The 19,561-nt window shown below is 39.9% G+C and overlaps 1 protein-coding gene across 1 annotated transcript; it reads right to left on the bottom strand.

Annotated features, from left to right (window-relative positions):
• Positions 1 to 1,059: 1,059 nt before the first annotated feature.
• Positions 1,060 to 17,117, bottom strand: LOC117479512 (solute carrier family 12 member 5-like). Its single transcript, XM_034126518.1, has 25 exons — positions 17,103 to 17,117; positions 16,756 to 16,890; positions 14,827 to 14,973; positions 13,901 to 13,955; positions 13,693 to 13,823; positions 12,670 to 12,917; positions 12,376 to 12,587; positions 11,921 to 12,088; positions 11,351 to 11,449; positions 11,159 to 11,216; positions 6,271 to 6,445; positions 6,007 to 6,125; positions 5,738 to 5,836; positions 5,313 to 5,432; positions 5,100 to 5,204; positions 4,528 to 4,696; positions 4,216 to 4,411; positions 3,650 to 3,819; positions 3,385 to 3,498; positions 3,072 to 3,179; positions 2,642 to 2,758; positions 2,239 to 2,414; positions 1,728 to 1,742; positions 1,497 to 1,630; positions 1,060 to 1,151 (listed from the first exon to the last, which is right to left on the bottom strand). Exons 1-25 carry the CDS (start codon positions 17,115 to 17,117, stop codon positions 1,060 to 1,062), a joined length of 3,177 nt encoding a protein of 1,058 aa, XP_033982409.1.
• Positions 17,118 to 19,561: the final 2,444 nt, after the last annotated feature.

Consider the following 19,561-nt stretch of genomic DNA (forward strand, 5'->3'; position numbering starts at 1 on the left):
AATAAATTATTTTCTGAACGATACAATTAAAAAAATAAACTCTCTAAGATTAACTTTTATGCTGTATGCTTATCTATCTTAAACTGACTTATGCAGTTAAACGTGTTTGACATAAATATATTTAAGTGGATTCATTAACCTTCACCATAACATTTGACATTATAATAATATATTTTAAACACATGTAGAGATGCCAGGTCTGAATCTTTTTGAGATTTCACATAACATCTAAACTAAAAAGTTAAGATTAAAATATGTAGGTATTTCTTTTCATCTGTTAGACTACATTTCAAAACGGGTATCAAAACTTTTACATCATACATTTTGCTCAAAGGTTAGTTCAAACCATTGGTAAGTATACTTCATCCAGGTAGTTGGTTTGGGGGATTCTTTTACATATTAACAACTAGATCCTCTGCTATTTTAATACTCCTATTAATACATATGAAAGTGTCTAGTATTAATACTTCCAGTTCCAACCATACAGTGAAAGACACAAACAGACCAGGACAAAGACAGACATAAATACATAAATAAATACCCAATATATAATAATAAATACATACATAAATAACAGAAAAAGAAAAAAAAACATTTCTCTTTTAACAAAGGACCAAGAACGAAAGCAACAGGAAAGAAAGTTGAAGTCAAAAAAGGGAAAGAAAACCTTCCATTTTCTGAGAACAAATAAAGCTTTTGGAGTCTTTTGTTTTGCCTGAGTCAGAACTAATTATAAACTAATCTGCTGTCATCAGCTAATAAGAGAGTACAAACAGTTGCAGACCACTTTTTAAGCAAGTGATGCTAGCTTGTTTCACTCAAAAACGGTTGGCAACACTAAGCTAGGATTTTTTCAGTTAGATTATTTAAGAATCTAGTGTACACTAACAAGCTTTTTCCCCTCTGTGGGACGAATAAAGGTATTTTGATTCTCAAGATCATCCCTCCAATGAAGAGATGAGGAGATATATGATGGTGTGGGAGAATTTTCCTGAAACAATAAGATAGGGGACAGAGTCCAGCGAAGGTGAGCGTGCCCTTAAAAGACTTTTAAGTCCTTCAAGAGTAGATGGTGATGACCTCCCGTCCTCCGCCACGCACAAGGAGGACCCGATTGAGACCTTCAGTGAGCACCTCGAGGAACTCCATGTCTGAAAAACAATCACATTAAGGAAAGTAACTTGCTTACCTGACACCAAAATACTTTTTTAGCTGGAAAAACATGCAAAATGCAGCCTCTCTAGTGATAATATACTATAAATGGCAGAATGTCTGTTTTTATTGTTGCATTTTGTCTTTGCTTTTATTAACTATTCTATTCTGTATTGCACGTTAAGTCTCAGCATTGTCAATGTCTCCAGTTATCTTACAGTGATTGTGTTGCGTTTTATGTTTTTGTGCTGCCTTGCTGCAAGGATCTGAACTGAAATGAATTGAGTAAAGTTCACAAAAATACATGTAATATAGTATGTTGTATGCATGATGATAAAGGATACAGTTTTCATTGCCCACACGGTTCTTGGGTGGTCCCGGCATGTTGAGCAGGACGAGTTTTGCCTCCTTTGACTTCTTCATGATGACCTCATTGAGCCTCATCGCCGTGTGCATGCGCCTCACGTCAACCTGGCTCCTGATGGCAGAAACAAAAGGCCACATTAGGTTTACAAATCATTCTGTCAGCTGCTCAGCTCACACAATATGAATCCCTGCAAAATGTCAATACTTACAAGTGCTCCCATTCTCTGCAGCAGCATGTAAGGAGGAACATATTTACAGTGAATTTACGGAAGGACACGTTTGCACAGGTGCACAGGAAGCTACATTTGATAGTGGTTTAAGTTGTTTATGTTTGACACGTGCACAGAAACACAATGTATCTCCTTTAAACTTGGAACATGGGTCAATATACACAAATATTTACTTCTCTGTGTGTTGATGTCGTGTCATGTCCGCTTTCTCTGCTGGAAGCTGAGTGAAATAGTGATGTGTAAAATCTTTCTAGAGTCTGCTACAGGTGCAGTTGCTCATGTCCAAACATATGCATGATGACTGGTAATGCATTGAAGAGAAATGCATAGGGCGGTTAGCACCATTGATAGATTGTGCATGTTCTATTACAGAGTGTCACATAGAAACTGACGGCATATTATTTAATAAGTATCAAAACTCAATAGGTTGGAAACGTTTGATACATTTACAACTATCAACTCAAAGGAGTGAAAATGAGAGGTCACTCACGGCTTCATGTTGAAGGGGTCTCTGCCCACCTCTGGGTTCCCTTCTGAAGGGCTCTTTCCCTTCTCTGCCCCCTTGTTGTCCGTCCAGGTTGTGGCACCCCCTGCAGGCACAGCGGGAGACGTGGGGCTTGTGGGGCTGGCTGGTGTGGAGGGGTTCTTACTGTGGATCAGATGCACCTGTTTTGGGTTGGAGACAGCCACAGACTGAGAGACGAACACAGTGACGTGACAGTGAAAGAGAGAGAGGAGACACCTGTGAGTGTAGGAGAAAGCCAGTGGCCGTAGGGAAATCATAGAATAAACAGTAGAGTCTGCCCAAGCCGGAGCACAGAAACTTGTGCAGAGAACGAGGAGGACACAGGTACTGTAAATAAACAAGTTATATATCCTAAGAGTGCCATTACCTGGTCTTCTGTTTGTTCTGCAACGCTGGCTCCTTCATCAGGGCTGTGCTGCGAGCGCAAGGCCGATGGGTTTTTACGCCGAATGGACCCACGGGATATATCCGTAATGCTCTGGATCTTTAGTTATCAAACAAATTAAGAAAATGGACATGGTTCAAATTGGAATTTCCCTCTAGAATTAATTCTCTCTTCCCTCATGTCAGTGAAAACATGTCCACCAACACCTTATCATAAGTGATGTTCCTTCCTCTGAAACTTGGAGCCCACAGAGTGATAATGAATGTGTGAACATGGATTTCATGTTCTTCAGGGTCCTATGCTGAATACAACTTCAGGTGTGCTCCATTTGATAAAGTTGATATTAATACATGACATAATAATTGTATTAATGGTTGTTTCCAATTGTGTAGAGAACAAACTTCTGATGTACCTCTCTCTCCTTCTCATTCTTGGTCAAATGCATCTGTTTGAGGATCTGTGATCGTTGTTCCATTACCAATGTCTTCTCATAGGTGTAGGCCGAGATGTCACCGTCATGCTTTGAAGCAGAAAATACATTTATCATACAGTTTTAGTCAAGCAGTAGCCATAGTTTGCTTCTATGGATAAAAAACAGGTTAATCTCACAACACAAAGCACTTTTTCAACAAAGATTTCTAAACAAAAATAATTTGCTAGCAGTGTTAATGTGTGAACTGAGATGATGTGTCAGACAAGTCTCTCACCATCTCCACCACTTCCACCACAGCATCAATGCGCAGGTGATAGAGGAAGGTGATGAGGTCTTTCTTCATCTGAATACTATTGTCATCCATTTGAGCCACAGTGAAAATGCGCATCTTGCACTTCCTCCACACCTATGGGACAAAACCGGAACATCCACAGATGATGAACAATGTTATCAGTGTAACTGCGTCCTTTGTAACTTATGTTAATGATTTCGTTTTTTTTTCATCATAATAAACCCTCTTATAAAGAAGAGGTTAATTATATTTCATAGTTTCCCACCTTATGCTGTCTCAGCAGGAAGGGCAGGAGCATCAACATGCCTCCGTCATGGACAATCCACCACACATCTATGTGTCCTTCAGTGAAGCGCTCTCCATTGGACGGGTAGCTGGCGATATTCTTAGGAACCAACAAGGCCAGACTGGCTACAGTTGTCTCTCTAACCACCTCTGCAGATGGACAAATAATAATGGTTACCTAAAGGGTTACCTCCCCTTGTTTTGGTCACTCCATTAGACAGGAAAGGGGTAAAGTTCATGAAAACAAAACAAAAATGAATTAATTGCATATGAATAAAAAAACCATCCATAAGGTCGTTGTCCACCATCATTTCATTTATATTTGCAAACGAAGCCTCCATAACTTTTGGATTGGCGAAACATTTATAAATAAAATAAGTCTTTATATCACAAAGACGGCACTAATTTTACCACATGACATTGCAAAATCTGGTAGCTAATTTGCAGAGTAATTTTTACTTGACAAATTACAGACATTGTCTATATGCATGGGATTAAGATCACATTTTAAGACATCAATTATTGGACCAATGAATTAGGACTTACCAATAAAGTTCCTGAACTGCTCGTGGCATTCTGGCTGTTTCCAGTTTCGGGGCCAGCTGACCATCACAGAGTTGTGCTTCAGACCTCCCAGTCCACCAACTTGAATCAGATGGGACGTCCCATCTCTCAGATTGGAGGAGATGACCACCTGAGAGAAACCCTTCACCTTCTCCGTCTCCATCAATTTACGCAGCGACTACAAATACACAGAGAGGGGAACACAGCTGTTGGTGTCAGTGAAAGCAATTGACTGATATTAATGTTTTTTTTATCACAGGTCAAAGTGTATGTGTTAGATATTAGAGGACGCACCTGATCTGCCCTCTGGGCCTCAGTGAAATTGTCGAGGAAGGTTCCTTGAACTGAGGTGCCAACAATAGTCAGACCCTTCCCTGCCTTTAGCTGATTGGTCAGAGAGAGCAGACGAGGCTGCTCTACGTTCTGCTCAGCATCCACGCTCACTAGAACCAGCATCTGAGGCCTGAAAAAACAAAGCATTAAGTAAATTACTCGTCATAAGGATAATGATGATAATACTACATTTGAAGCTCATTTGGCATTCACTTCAACATACTACACCTACAGAACTATTGAAGATTTGGAGTCCAGTGCTCCACCCTCTTTAGATTACCGTTTGGGCTTTGTAATTATCTTATCTTCCCTACTCAATTTAGGTGTGTGCACACGGCCCTATAGCCTCATGCCCTTTTTTGGAGGGCGTTTACATCTGCTTATTAGGATTAACTGTCCTGCACTTTTAATTTAAAAGCAAAACGGGATTCGTAAAAAAACAGCTACAAAAAATGTAAGAACACTTTTTGCAGGACTTTTTCAACAGGTGATAAAAGTGAAACTGTTTAAACACTGAAGATGTGTGGACTGACCTCCAGTTCTTGGTGTGTGGCGGTCCTTCCTCCAGCCTCATGAGGGCGAAGCGTGCAGCACTGAGAGAGATGCCACGTATCCCATCACCCCACTCCTTCTCCGCTCTGTGACACAGCACATTCATAGGTTGGCACATGATATTATGGTGTATATGTGCTATAGTAGCATTCATGGAAAATGAAAATAATAGCAATCCACTGATGATTTCTTACCCGCAGAACTCAATGTATTTGTAGATGCAGGTGGCGATGCCCATAGCGAGCATGGCGTAATACCAGGAACAGATGAACATGAGCGACAGGCACAAGCTCATACCCAAGAAAGACAGAGCCCTGCAGGGGACAGGACAGCACATGTTTGCTCTATTGGGAAAATTCTACCAAATTGAACACAGTAATAACCACAACTTGTAAAAAGAGATGTTTAAAGATGTTTAAAGCTTTGGCACTTCTGGACTCAGACTGCTCTTCAGTATGACAAAACTGCAGTGGATAATGTCCTTATCTCACAAAGTGCTGTTACTGAGAGTTTCCAGCTAGAATTTATGTCAACTGCAGAAATGCAAATGTAATGGTGCTACTGTGCAGTTCTGTTTTGAGCAAGGTTTTCTGACATAATTCATGACACACAAACTCACCAGTGGTAGAATTTAAAGCGCGGCCTCCAGTTTGGGGTCCTTAGCAAAGTCTGCAGGGCGCAGGCAAGGTTGACAAACATGTAGCACATCAAGAAGAACCTTAAAAAAAGGAGCGAAGAAGAGAGAGAGAGAGAGAAACATAAATATACAGAAATATTAGACGGACAAGTGAGTGAAATGAGGGATACTTACTACAGCAGGTGTGCACAGCAATAAACAAACAGTGTGTGTGAGTGTGTGGTTGTGTGTGTGGGCTTGTGTGTACTTACATAGAGAGGATAGGCGCGACTGCATCCAGGGAGGCGATGAGGATGCCGATCTCACAGATGCTAGTTGTTAGCAGAAGGGCCCAGGTGGGCTCCCCGTTGGCCTTGCCGTGCCCAAACACCTGCAGATCAGATTTATTAGCCCTTTCTTAGAAAGATAGTGCTATGCCATGTATTAAAAATGTTTTATGCAGACCCAAGCTACAGAAAAACGAAATGTCTGCTTTGATGACAAAGATTGCATTTGAATGCTACATGTGTACACACTCTAAGAAATGGAATGATGCCGTCCCGAGAGATAGCCTGCAGGAGACGTGGAGCTCCAGTCAGACTCTGGAGTCCCGCTCCACAAGTGGAAAAGAAGGAGCCAAACACAATGACCCAGGGAGACGGCCATGCCAGAGTCCCAATCACCAGGTTACCATTGACTCCTTCACCGAACCTGTGGAGAGAGGCGAAGACACAATAGGCAGACACTGCCATAAATAACAAACATTTAGAAAAACAAATCAAGTATTGATTTTGAACTGATATATAACCAGATACAGTATGTGACTGTTTGCTAAGAGCCCTGTAATAAAACTGTGTGAAGTGGACAATATTGCAATGTTCTAACTGCTGCTAAACACACACTTGTATTCTGTCTGGCCCTGCAAACATTTTTGCTAGTAATCCATTGACACACTCCCTAGTTTAGCCATGATCTGATTAGAGCTACATGTATACTGTATTTACGTAATGCACAAGCTCCCCATTTCACTTCTGCTAGACATCTCATCACATGTATCACTTTTTTAAAATGTATCCATCCTGTATTTTTTCTTGTGAAAAGCATAACTTTTTTCTTCTCCACTGAACTGTTATAGCCCCATTTCTTCGCCCACATTTCAAATTGATGAATCGCATCATGTATTTGCTCAACTATATGTAACACAGTTTACCTCTATTCCAGGGCCGTCATCTGCAAATAGTGATATTCCCATGTCCATTAGTATATTAAGAATATATCATTTATTTACACAGAGGATAAAGTGGAACTAAAAGAAGCAGTGCGTAGCATTTAGGGTAATTCATTGTTTCTGAAATTGTTGTTGTTGTTTTGTTTTTCTACAGGGTTGAAAAGACAGGGTAGAGTGAAGGGGTATGACTGCAGGCCACTAAATCCTGCACACTGTGGCTTTTACACCCCACTGAGATTTTCCGGTCTCTACAAAATGTTTGCTTTTGAGTTCTGACCCTTATTAAACCTTCATGTATCTTCCGCTTAGAAGGCCTGTTACCCATTCAAAAATGTTTCCACAAGTAATAAGTATATTTGGACAATCCCCCTTTCTTCAGAACATGTCATGTGCTCTTTCCTCCAAAAACAACACTGGATCCATAGTGCCCTTTCCTCTCTTAAATCTACTTTAACGTGGTGTGGAAGAAGTGGCGGGAACTTCCGCCTTGACACAACAGTGAACTGCCTAAATGCATCTGGAACAGGATGCCATAAATCTCCGGTTAAAAGGTTATCTGGTGGTAGAGTGTGAAAGGTACAGAAGAGAACTTAACACTGCATTTTATCTCACAGCTCTGTCATTAGAACTTTCTCACAGACTTTGTTCACAACAGGGGATCATAAAGGGACACAGCTTCAACAGGGGAACACGTTGTGTTTAAAGCTGAAAGCCAGAAGCCAATGATCTATGCTAATCATAAACTGCTTGATAAAAGTTTAACCTCACAGGAGAGAACACCCAAACTCTTCGCAGATTAGATCAGTGGTGGAGGAAATGTCATTGTTTATTCAAGGTTTCAAGCCCCTCTGACCGATCTGAATGGCTGCCCTTGGAATGTGAAATAACACAAAAAATAGAGACTACTTTAATGACATGTCCTATAATAAGTTCCCTTAACATGTTTGGTGTATTCTTGACAGTTGAAAAACATATGTCAAGGATGAGGAAATTTAGATAGTGATGTTTATTGGGATTTTTTTGTATTAGCTAGTAATGAAAGTTTATTCGGGATAAAGTTGATAGAGGAGAAGGTGCGGCTGTGGAGGCAGGAGCCCACCTAACAGTGAGGACGTCCCACGTAATGCACTACAAAAAGGATGGTTCAATGCTGTTTGATCTCTTGACCTTAAAGTTAACTTCATCGCCCCCCTCCTTCTGTATTGCTTGCGATTCATTGTGCATTTTTTCCTTTTTCATTTCATTTGAATTATCGGGTGTTTGATTATTAGTTGCATGTATAATAGTTAATACATTCTTCATTTATAAAGAACTGGTTTATGTGCTTTTGTGTGATTTAAAGTGATCTCTCTACTTTGGTGCTATTGTGTTTCTTGTTTAGCTGCAAGGGGTGTCCCAGTATTCATCCTTAATAATTGTCTTAAAACCTAAAGTTAAAGTTATATAACAAATATATATCCTAAACATTTATTAATAATCAATTTTTTATATCATAACGAGTAATTTACACTATATTGGTATGCAGAGAAACATTAGCCTCTCATTGACCATGTTCTTCCATCCTTTTACAGACATGTGATAACAAGGCATGGCTCGTTGGCAGACTGGCATTCTTCCCAGGTTTCCTTCTTGGAATAATTATTGCTAAAGCTCTGAAGGATCCTTCCTTATTCCCACACACATTAAATAACATCAACAAGTTATTAAGTCCCTATATTTAAATGTGTCCTCATGGTCCACCTTCGTAGCAGACTGGTTACAACACTTCCTGCATAACAAAACCATGTCGGGTTCGATTCCCCACCATTTTCAAATAAAAGCAAAAAAGAACATCAAAATATAATCCTTAAGAAATGTTTCAACACAGTGTAGATTGTTATCTGTTCCCAAGTCACAGAAAATTAAACTGTATTGATCCTCAGTGCTCTCCTTTCTGCTTAGTGCCTCAAAGCGTTCAGATTCAGTTTTCCCTCGTCTATTTCTTGTGTCAACTGTAATGAAAGTATTATCTCAATATGTTTCTTACTGTTTACAGCAAAAATAATTTCCAATAAAACAGGATGACTCCACTCCCTACTGTCCCCAGCTCTCTTTTTAATCATCCTCATGTGTTGTTCCTGATTGAGTCGCAGCACTTTCTCTAATAAATGTTGCTCGGCCTCTTCCTGCTGAGCCTGTTTGTACTGTACTGTCAACTAACACTGAAACCATTTTGACATCTAAATGATTCTGATTGAATCGACAGATCTGTTAAACTGACATAAGGTTTATGCATAAGCACCACTTTAAATATTGTGTTAAACAGAGATTTGGTTATACGTTTTAAAAAATAGTGTCCTTTATCTTTTGATGGATATTGTGTTATTTTGACTAGTTTAAATGATTTCTCACGGCTGCATTTCATTTCACATCCCACCATGAACCTGCTTTGCTATTTACTTTGTCTTTAAAGACCCTCATGCAGCTGACCTTAGCCCCTTAACTTATTAAATCTTATTTCAAAATGTTTCTATGTCCATATTACAATCACTCTGACTCGGGTATCTATTACTTTCTTTCTGAAATGTCTCCCAATCAGCCTTCTCATATATCCATGTCCCTTCCCTGCCTTTCTGTGGTTAACAATGCACTGGGTAATGTTAGCTCCCTATGGTTCCTTGTTGATACACATTCCAATCACACATTGGTACCATATTGTTGGAAACTAGCGTGAGATAAAGCACAGATGCCTTTTTGATGCTGACATCTATCCCATCATATTTTCTCTCGACCCCCCATAGTGTGTAACTTGCAGTACAATCCTGAAACCACAACCTCATTTTGTTTTTGCTTCGCTATTTCCTCAAGAATGTTTGAATCCAACTTTTTAGATGGAGTGTAGTAGATTATGACAAACTTCTTCCACTAATTTTACACTTCTAGTACTTCATATAATCACTCCTTACACCTAGTACCATATAGTGAGTCCCCTGTTTTACAAACCGGACACACTCCAGCATCTTTTCTAACTTGCATAACTGTCACTCATATAACACAAAATCCAGGTTAACCCAGTACTCTTGAATATTATTATATGTAATATTATCTTATGTATTTTCCCCCCTCTTATATCACCCAACACATGCTGATTCTTGACTGTACGTTGATCTCATCCCTTTCTACTCCCATTACAACAGTTTTATATCCAAGTGTTGCACTGCTGCTTTAACCAGAACAACCTGGATCCTCTCAGTGTCAGACTCTTTCTGTCAGATGTTGCCTTTATTACTCCACTATAAATTATACCAGTTTCGTTTTTTCCTCCTTTGGTCCTCTGCAACACATCGCTCTTTGTCATATTCTCTTCCATTAATCTTTTTTTTCCTTCTCAACCCTATAAGTTGCAGAAGATAAATGTTTCCTTTATATCTGCTACTCCTCCACCTCTCATGTCAACACTTCAAAGCCCCAAAAATGCAACATTCTCATGACCTCCACGTTTACAAATTCCCTCTCCACACATGCAATATTCATCATCCCCACCACACCTAGAACAACACCTATTAAGCATACCTTAGCCACATGCCCAACTGATTGGCCGTCAAAACACTCTAAAGGCTTTGGTATGTCCTCTCTGACATTCAATCAATCCTTAATTTATTATTTCAGGTGAAGGCATTGATTTCCTTATGTACCTTTGAATTCTCAGAGGTAACATAAGGTTGTTCAGGGAATATAACTGCATTAATTCATCCTGCCTTAGTTATTCTCCTCACACTCTCCTTCTTTAGTCTCCATTTCACTACATCATTCTCTTAAGACGAGCCGCCTCGCAACATCTGTCTCCCTTCTCTCATCACTACTGGTTCCCTCTTCCTCCCTGATCTCCAGTCTGTTGCTGTCCGCATCGGTCTCCCTCCCTGCCCTCCTGTCAGAGCAACAATGTATGAATATTATTTTTCCGGGACTATCCTTACCAGATGTTCCAGACAATTGCCGAAGAAAATATATATTTTAGGTCCAGATGTTCCTAAAGCCAAAACCAGTTTTGTTCAATAACTAAGGTAGTACATTGAGTCATCCAGAGCAACATATTAAACAGCATCAATTTAAACCTTGGTCAACGTTGACTGGTTCAGCTCTCTACCAAAGATACACAGTGAAAAAACAACTTAACAATTTTATACATTTACACAAATCAACATAGTTATACTCACTTGTCCCTTAGGACTACTCCTTCTATACAGGCACCAAACAGGATCACAGTGGACATGTCTGGGAAAAAGCTGTTAAGAAGTGTATTTTGAAACTTTTTCAATCACAATATTATGATAACATGCAGAAGGTTAAATATAACACATCAATTAGCTCCTCACAGTTTTCTCTTTGTTTTGCTCAGTGAAGGATACACACAATAGAGGTGGTGGTGATCGCTGCAATCGTGCCAATGGGGATGGACTTTTGAGCATCACGCAGGTCTCCGGAGCGGTTGGAGCCCGCCATGATACCTGTGAGTGGAGCAAAAGGAAATAATCAGGAGGTTTTGCACCTGCATGCATGGTAAGCTTCTTTTTATGTCACTCTAGTGAGTCCACTGATATATTTAAATACAAATATATGTATTTTAGGATGTAATATGCTCGACTACGTCCGTCAGCAATTTGCTTACATTGTCTGCCTGCTGTAGGATGCTGTGCAGGTAGCGTACAATTAGTTTTTAGAGGTTTCTTGAACAAACCTCCCTGTCACTTCTTGAAACATTACAGATTAAATTGGATCCAAAACAAAAAAGTTTCAGGCTGCCAAAAACAAAACCACAAGTTGAACTGCAGAGACATTGGTAATTCTTTGTTGGTTTAACAACTCCACTATCATGTTACATTTTAGCCCATTATTATATACAAATATTGATAAGAGCAGCTTTAAGGGTAGATTTGATACGGAGAGTCCCTCCTCTTTTGGGCCTGTGTGCTGCTAACCTGTGACAGATGGGAAGTATATCCCGACCAGCAGGGTGAAGAAGCTGGTAATGTCAGCCAGGACGTAACGGTTGGAGCCGGGTGGAGGACTGTCTGGATTGGCTTCTGATGCAATCCCTCGCTTCTCCAGGAACATGCCTTTTTCCAGGTAGTTACCAAACAGGTTTTCTTAAAGACAGAGGAGCATTTAAATGAGAAAGTGAGGTGGATTTATACTCATTCTGACGATTGAGAGAGGGTGTGATTGAACATCTCAAGGTTCAAAGATCCAAGATTAAAAGGCTTTATTGTCAAAATAAAAGCTACAGTGTAGTTTTGGCAATAACAATCTTAAGTACCAGGCCTCCAACAATTCAACATGAATATTTATAAGACATAAAACTATACAAATAGGGCAAGGAGAAACAGAAATAGTATTAAATAGATGACAGCACTTCACAAAGCTCATCTCTTACCTGCCAGGATGCCACTGGTGACCCCTGGGATGCCCTGTATCTCTGTCACATTGTTGTTGTTAAAGTATTCGTCACAAGTGGCATTGAGGCTGTCAGAATCACAGAAGGTCCTCCACAGTTTGGTGGTGACAGTTTCATTGTCTATATCCATGACTTTTGCACAGATGTCATATCCTTTAGACATGAGAGTTCGATTTCCCAGGAGGCAGACGCTGTAAAGTAAGTCGGCACGTCATTGTCATAAACTCAGATCAGCGGCATGGACTTAGACCAGTGAACAAACAAGTGACTTACGGGAAGACGGGGGGGTCAATAGCTGTCTTGATGACTCCGGCATAAACAGCCACGATGGAGAGGATGACACAAGCCAGGAAGACGAGGGCCAGCTTGTTCACATATTTGACCCCCACAAACACTAACAGTGACATTAAGCTCAGCACGATGGTGCCGTACACCCGCATGTTGTTGAGGAGAGCCTCCTCGGCCTCAGCCCCCTCCAGGCCCTCAATCTTAAAGATGGCTGCCTGAGGAAGGATGTAAATCTGAAAGAATGGAAAGATGGAGGGAGAAAAGCAGAGGCAGAGGGTCGATAATTAACCAAGGTACATCTATGATAGAATGCTGGCTAAACTTGGAGTGCTTTACATTGGATCTACTCATCAATTCAAAGCTTTTACAATGAGAAAAAAGCGTTGTAAGCCGCATCTTAATTACAATATATATGTATATGTTGTCAAATCAGAAGGTTTGCTTATTATAATAGAGTGGACATATTTGATTAGTTGATCGACAGAATATTAACTGGCAAATACTTTGATATTGATATAATTGTTTGTTTTTTAAAATGTAAAGATTGACCTGGTCCCATCTTCACAAATGTGACTGTTTGTTCTTTTGTTTCTCATATAATGAATTCAATATTTGGGGGGTTTGAACAGTTAGTAAGAAGGACCAACTAATTGGAAATATATTAACTTCCGTTTTATAAAAGACATTTTCTGATCTTTTTAAAACAGAATGATAAATTGACTGATAATAATAATAAGCAGATTGTTTTCATTACGACATGTTCTCCTTACAATGGTATGCTGTGTTATGATAATGAAAAAAATCGAACTTTCTTTCTAAGTATCCCTAAAGTCATACCAGTGAGCCAGCTGCAGATACAATAACAGGACTAATAAGTGATAAGTCTGTGCTTTTCCTTTTATGACATGCCAAAATGCTTGATGCAAAAAAGACTTTCCTAGAAAAAGCCTTTAAAAACAATATGAAAAACAATAAGCATGTTATTATTTGATAATCAAAGCCACTTACCAGCACAATTTCAATACAGCCAAGAATGTACATGGCACCTGCAAAGGTGGTGCCTAAGTAGAAGCAGATCCCGACAGCTCCACCAAACTCTGGCCCCAAAGAGCGAGAGATCATGTAATACGAACCTCCAGCTGCGAGTCACAAACACACAGAAGGGTCAGAGCACTGATCTGTCACACACAAATAATACTCTTAGATATCCACTCACCTGGTACGACTCCATTTGTTGCGATGGCACTCATGGAGATGGCTGTGAGCATTGTCTGGATGAAGCAGAACACAACAGAGGAGGGTTAGGGGACTGAGAGGTGGGCACCTCAGATTGAATGTGGCCGACAGCAAGGCCTTGATCAAACAACCAACAGCACAAGAGTTATCAGGTCGTGTTGAATTGTTCATCAAAGGGAGAACTACATTGCAAGGTATATTGATGAAGAGTATTATTGACCAACAACATTTTAAAAGGCTTTGGTTGATTGCAGGTAAACAGTTTGAATTGCAAAAGATGCTTAAACGCATTGAAAGAAATGCAATCTGTAAACCATTGGTTATTGTCTGACACAATTCAGCTTTTATTAGCTACAATTAGCTAATTTTGAAGCAATCCAAATGTAGATGTTGTCCCTGAACTCCAACTCCATGCACCAAAAAAGGAAGTCTTTCCTCTCGCTACACCAGAACCCTCCAAATATTGCCCTGTAAACATCTCACAAAATATAATTAAATATTAGATTGCATATAGCCTATTCAAACATTTATACTTTGTGTTTTGAGCCACATTTCTGGATTTTGTTTATCAGCTATATGGCATGCCTTGGGTTAGCTCCTGGCTAGTTGGTTGTTGGCGTAGCATCGAATAACAGAATCCAACAGAGGAATGCTGGTGGGGTGTTAGTGGGTTTATTGGCAGATCGCCTCATGCCAGGATTTACTATGTCACCTTCAGCATCTGTGCAATGCCATTTTGAATTGTACAGCTTTTTTTTATTGTAACAGCCTGAAGTGTAATCACATGCTACCCAAATGGTGTATGTGTGTGCCTAAGAACCACTTTGGATTTATATAATATGTTGTTTACAGATCTATTCTACTATTCAACAGTTTTCGGAAAAGAGATCATGTTACAAAACTCACTGTGGAGCAACACATGAAGACAATTATAAAGGAGCCAAAGACGCCTCCAACCCCGACCATCCAGGTCATCCGCAGGAAGAGGATCACCCCGAAAATGTTCTGGATGCACGGCAAGTACACGCCCATCAGAGTACCCAGCTGTGGAGCCTGAGAAACACAAACGTGAAAGGAATCAGCAAAAAGTTGCTCTGTTATTGTTTTCAGTCTAGCTCAACTTACTTTCCATGAAAATTCATTTAAATGGGGGTTTAATCTGAGAGTAAATGCACTTTTTGTGTCCAATCTCCTTAACTGTAGTGTTCCTTAAAGGTGGGGTAGGTAAGTTTGAGAAACCGGCTCGAGATACACTTTTTGTTATATTCCATGGAATGCTCTTAACATCCCGATAGCAATGAATATCTGAAGTGCTTTGACAAAAAATCCATCAAAAAATGTAATCTGTGGAAGCCGTGGCGCTGTAAAAAGCACGACCAATCATTTTAGCCGGCCCGGCTAAAATAACTGGATGGCCTACCTGCCTGTCAGCCTTCCATCTGTGCACAAACTTATCTCGTGCCCTCATTGGTCATGTGCGCGTTCGTGTGTGTTGGAGGAGGGGCTCTATAAGGAAGTGGCAGATTTTCTCCGGTTGTGTATTTTCAAATTCTAGCGATCTCGAGCTGGTTTCACAAACTTACCTACCCCACCTTTAATATCATGAATGTTGTTGCAATCTTTTAATATATATAAGAGGTTTATTCTTCTCAAACACAGAAAGATGAACATCTTGTGAAGAAGGAGAAGAGGAGGACAAGTAATATCCTTAAAGAAACATCTCTACAGAGCATGTTCATCTTCTTCCTTCCTCATACATTTAGTGTCCATATTAAAAATCTACACACATGAGTCACAATGATCACATTCTTAAGGTTGGTCCATTGGGCCAAATGTTAACAAAAGCATTTCTCAACTACTGTATCCGTGCAAAACATGTTTAACAATATCAATAAAGTTACAGTGTACAGAATCGACCAGAAAATAATTGATCAGATGAAGCCTTTACCTTTCCACATGTTTAGTGTTTTTGAGTGTTTCAAATTCTGCAGAGAGCTCGCTGTGTGTGATAATAATGAGCTGAGAGATGAGCGGACGGATCAAACAAAAGACTTGTTTTTTTGTCCACAGGGGAAACGCTGTTGAGGAAGAGCTTGAGTTGCACTTGACAGCCGGCTCTGCAGGACTCTTCCGGTGTCTCAGGAGCCTCTTGCTGAACCTAAGCACCTTTGTCCGTCTTTCCTTGCAGACTTCATTTCTCAAACGAGTGCAAAAGCAAAAGTGCACTCTTTAAAAGTAAAGAAAGGGGTTTATTCTTCTCAAACACAAAGAGAGACTAATCTTTTGGAAAGGAGGAAGACACATCCCTTCCTGTCTTCTTGTCTTAGGTCTATTTATCATTGACATTACAATTAGTTTATGCAAATATAATTCATGTTTTAATACACTATGATGAATACGTATGCACCTATACGTTTGTGTCCCTGTCTATTTAAACAACAAAGTACTTTTAAAAGACTGCCAAATGCCACACACCTGAATATGCCTTTCAAGTCAAGATTTATAATTTCATGTTATTGTTTGTATTCCCTGCCGAACAAACCATATTGTCCTACAACAGATACAGTTGCCCTTTTTTGATTGAGTTAGAAATCGGGCTGACTTTATCCAGGGTCATTATAAAGATCACTTTACTATGGACTCACTTAAAAAAACAAAACATTTTTACAATAACTGTAAGGAATATTGCAGTCTATTTGATTATTCTCTTAAATTGAAATGTCAGCCCAGTCTCCTAAAGCACTGACAAACGAACACATGACTTTTATATCATGTAACGTAATCTGGGAGAAAATATGGTTCCCTTTGAAATGGGATTGAGTCCTCTACCTTGACAGGTTTTTTAGACGGACGAGCCCCCTCCTCGTTATTCTCGGCCTCTTCGTGTTCTTTGCTGCCCGTTGGCAGGTTTGAGTAGTTGGCAAGACTGCTGAGCAGAGAGGAGACCATTGGACTGGTATCCATTTCCTCCTGCAAAACACACACACACACACACACACACACACACACACACACACACACACACACACACACACACACACACACACACACACACACACACACACACACACACACACACACACACACACACACACACACACACACACACACACACACAGTCATATTAGACGTGACAGCATGGGAAAATATGTTTTGAATTTAGTTGTGAAAACTATCCCCACCTCGAACAGAGCCATAGTCTTGCCGTCATACTGCTGGCTCTTATCCACGCTGCCGGCTGCGCTGCTGTTGATGAAAGGACTGCTTTCTTTGGGAAGTCCATCACCTGAAACACAGAAACACCAGCCAGTCGTCATCACTCACAGCTGTTTCATGCTGGAACTAAGGGACTTACAAAAACATGTCTAAACACATCCAAACCAAATAGCGCTGGTGTTGAGCTAAAAACGAGAAAATCAGAAAAAGATGATAACATAATAGAGCTAAGATTACTCAATGTTTGAATCACTGTTCAATTTAGACACTGGGATTGGAGTGGTAAAAGTAGCTATTTCCTTAATTCACAACGTCCTCCCCCCCACCCCCAGTTCCTTACCATATATTCTTCATCTTATTCTTCAACAGCCCACTTGTTGTTTGTCATTTCTGATCTTTCCGCTGCATTTGACTTGCTTGTTTAATTGAGGGAGTGGCCCCCTCATCCCCATCAACAGATTGGTCATAGATGCTGAAATGGATACCCTGCTTCCCCCTTCTAAAGGGAAATGATTGCCCCTAATTTAGGTCATTTTTAAGGCTGCCATATCAGTTTTTACGTTTCCCTCTTTGTATAGGATTAGGTGCAGTGAACCCTTCCTCCTTAATCCAAGTCATCCTAGTTTTCTCACCCTTATGACCTCACATTATATGACATCTCTTAGCCTCCTTCCTCTTTATCTACCTCTGAAGTAGTGAGTCTAAAAACTGTAATTTACAAGAATCCCGTACCTCCTGAACAACAATAAACAAATGAATGTCCCACAAAGGTTTTAGGAGCCAGACAGCTTTTAAAAGCCTGTCTGCGTTGTGAAAAGAGACACACGAGGGGAACATCCTGCAGCTCCTGGTTGGTGAACGCCACACAATCAAGTCCTCTCTTTCTATTCCCAAGCTGCAGCAGTATTATACTGTAAACTAATCTTTAAAGCAAAGGGAGAGTCTAATGCCAGCCAAACTGCTCTCACGCAGCACATAATCCTTTGAACGATGGACTGCTGTCCTAAAGATGTGCTGCCTGTCAAATTGGATTAGCCAGCGTTTCAATATTTCATTTTTTTGTTGCTGCATGAAGGATTAGAGCTTTTTTCAGCTCTCTATCAATACCCGAACACAACACATTAAAATAAATATAAACAGACTCTCTAGTTACATGTAACGTCCTTTGAAATGTTTTTAAAAAGATGGCGGATTAAAGAATACTCAGGTGGTTTGTAGCTGAGACTCTAGAGTAGAAGTAGAGGTCATCATTATTATCACTAAGAGATGTCATATAGTGTGACCTCTGTGGTGATAATAATGATGACCTCTACTTCTACTCTAGAGTCTCAGCTACAAACCACCTGAGTATTCTTTAATCCGCCATCTTTTTTAAATCTGCATTGGAAGCTCATTTCAGTTCTTTGCTTTGAGTGAAATCAGCTTTCAAAATCATGTTTCACTAGATGCCTTTGTGAGATTGTGTTTGTGATGAGGTCATAATCAGTCGATGTATAAGTATTGTCTGCGTTGTTACATAAGGGGTAAAGTACAAGTTCTTCATATTCCTGCTGTCGTGTTGTTCAGTTGCGCATGTGTTTGGCTAAAAGGTCAATCAAATGTATATCATGTATTAAAAGGGGAGATGCTATGAGAAAAGAACAAATATACAAGCTTAAACCAAAGTCGTGTTATTTAATAAAGAGTTATAGCATTTAACAGAATCAATCATATTTCCAGCTGGAAAGGACAGAGGTCCTGCACTAGTAGATAGTACCAGGATCTGACCCCGTTACACAGAAAAGCAATGTCATTTATACAGATGAGACACAGGAAGGAAGGCAATCCACATTACAGTCCTAAATTGGGTGGGGGGGCAGACAGAAGGGGAAGCGCAGCATGTTAATTACAAGCCCTAATATCCATATGATAATTGCCTGACAATGTTCAGGGCGACACCCTTCTGTCTGACAACATTTTGTAGCCAGGAGACCTACATATTGAATCACTGTAAAATCCCATCATAGTTATGAGTTGTCTTTACAAAAAAATATATAACCTTTTCAAATATGAGGTTCAGTTTGAATTGCTTCCTCAATGTTGCTGCTTGATTTATATATTTCACAGAGTTTATTCACACGTTATCCACAGCAGATGAGGCTGAACCAAACCGTTCACAGTCTGGATCTCACCTCTCTTTTGCTCCTTTTGACTCGCAAGGACTGCTAAACATATGTTCATCTCACGCAACAGAGCTGCATCTCAAATGTCTGTATTTTGCTGCTATGATGGTTATCCTACATAGGAAAGACAGATATTCTCTGAAATCATTAAATGTGTTTTTATTTTCTAGATATTTAATCTTATTTCTTTAAAATTGTATTATTTTGTGTAGCAATTTGCTGCAGCACAAGGGGGAAACTGCACAGGATGCAAATTCAGACTG

Source organism: Trematomus bernacchii, unplaced genomic scaffold (genome assembly GCF_902827165.1).
Source record: "Trematomus bernacchii unplaced genomic scaffold, fTreBer1.1, whole genome shotgun sequence".
In the NCBI taxonomy this organism is placed as follows: domain Eukaryota; kingdom Metazoa; phylum Chordata; class Actinopteri; order Perciformes; family Nototheniidae; genus Trematomus; species Trematomus bernacchii.

Bases quoted from the DNA above. Each gene is read 5' to 3' on its own strand.
- LOC117479512 (XM_034126518.1), bottom strand. The intron at 3,820-4,215 runs GTAAGTCCTAAT...GTCCATCTGCAG, and splicing joins GCAGTTCAGGAACTTTATTG to AGGTGGTTAGAGAGACAACT. The intron at 3,180-3,384 runs GTGGAAGTGGTG...TCTGCTTCAAAG, and splicing joins ACCTGCGCATTGATGCTGTG to CATGACGGTGACATCTCGGC.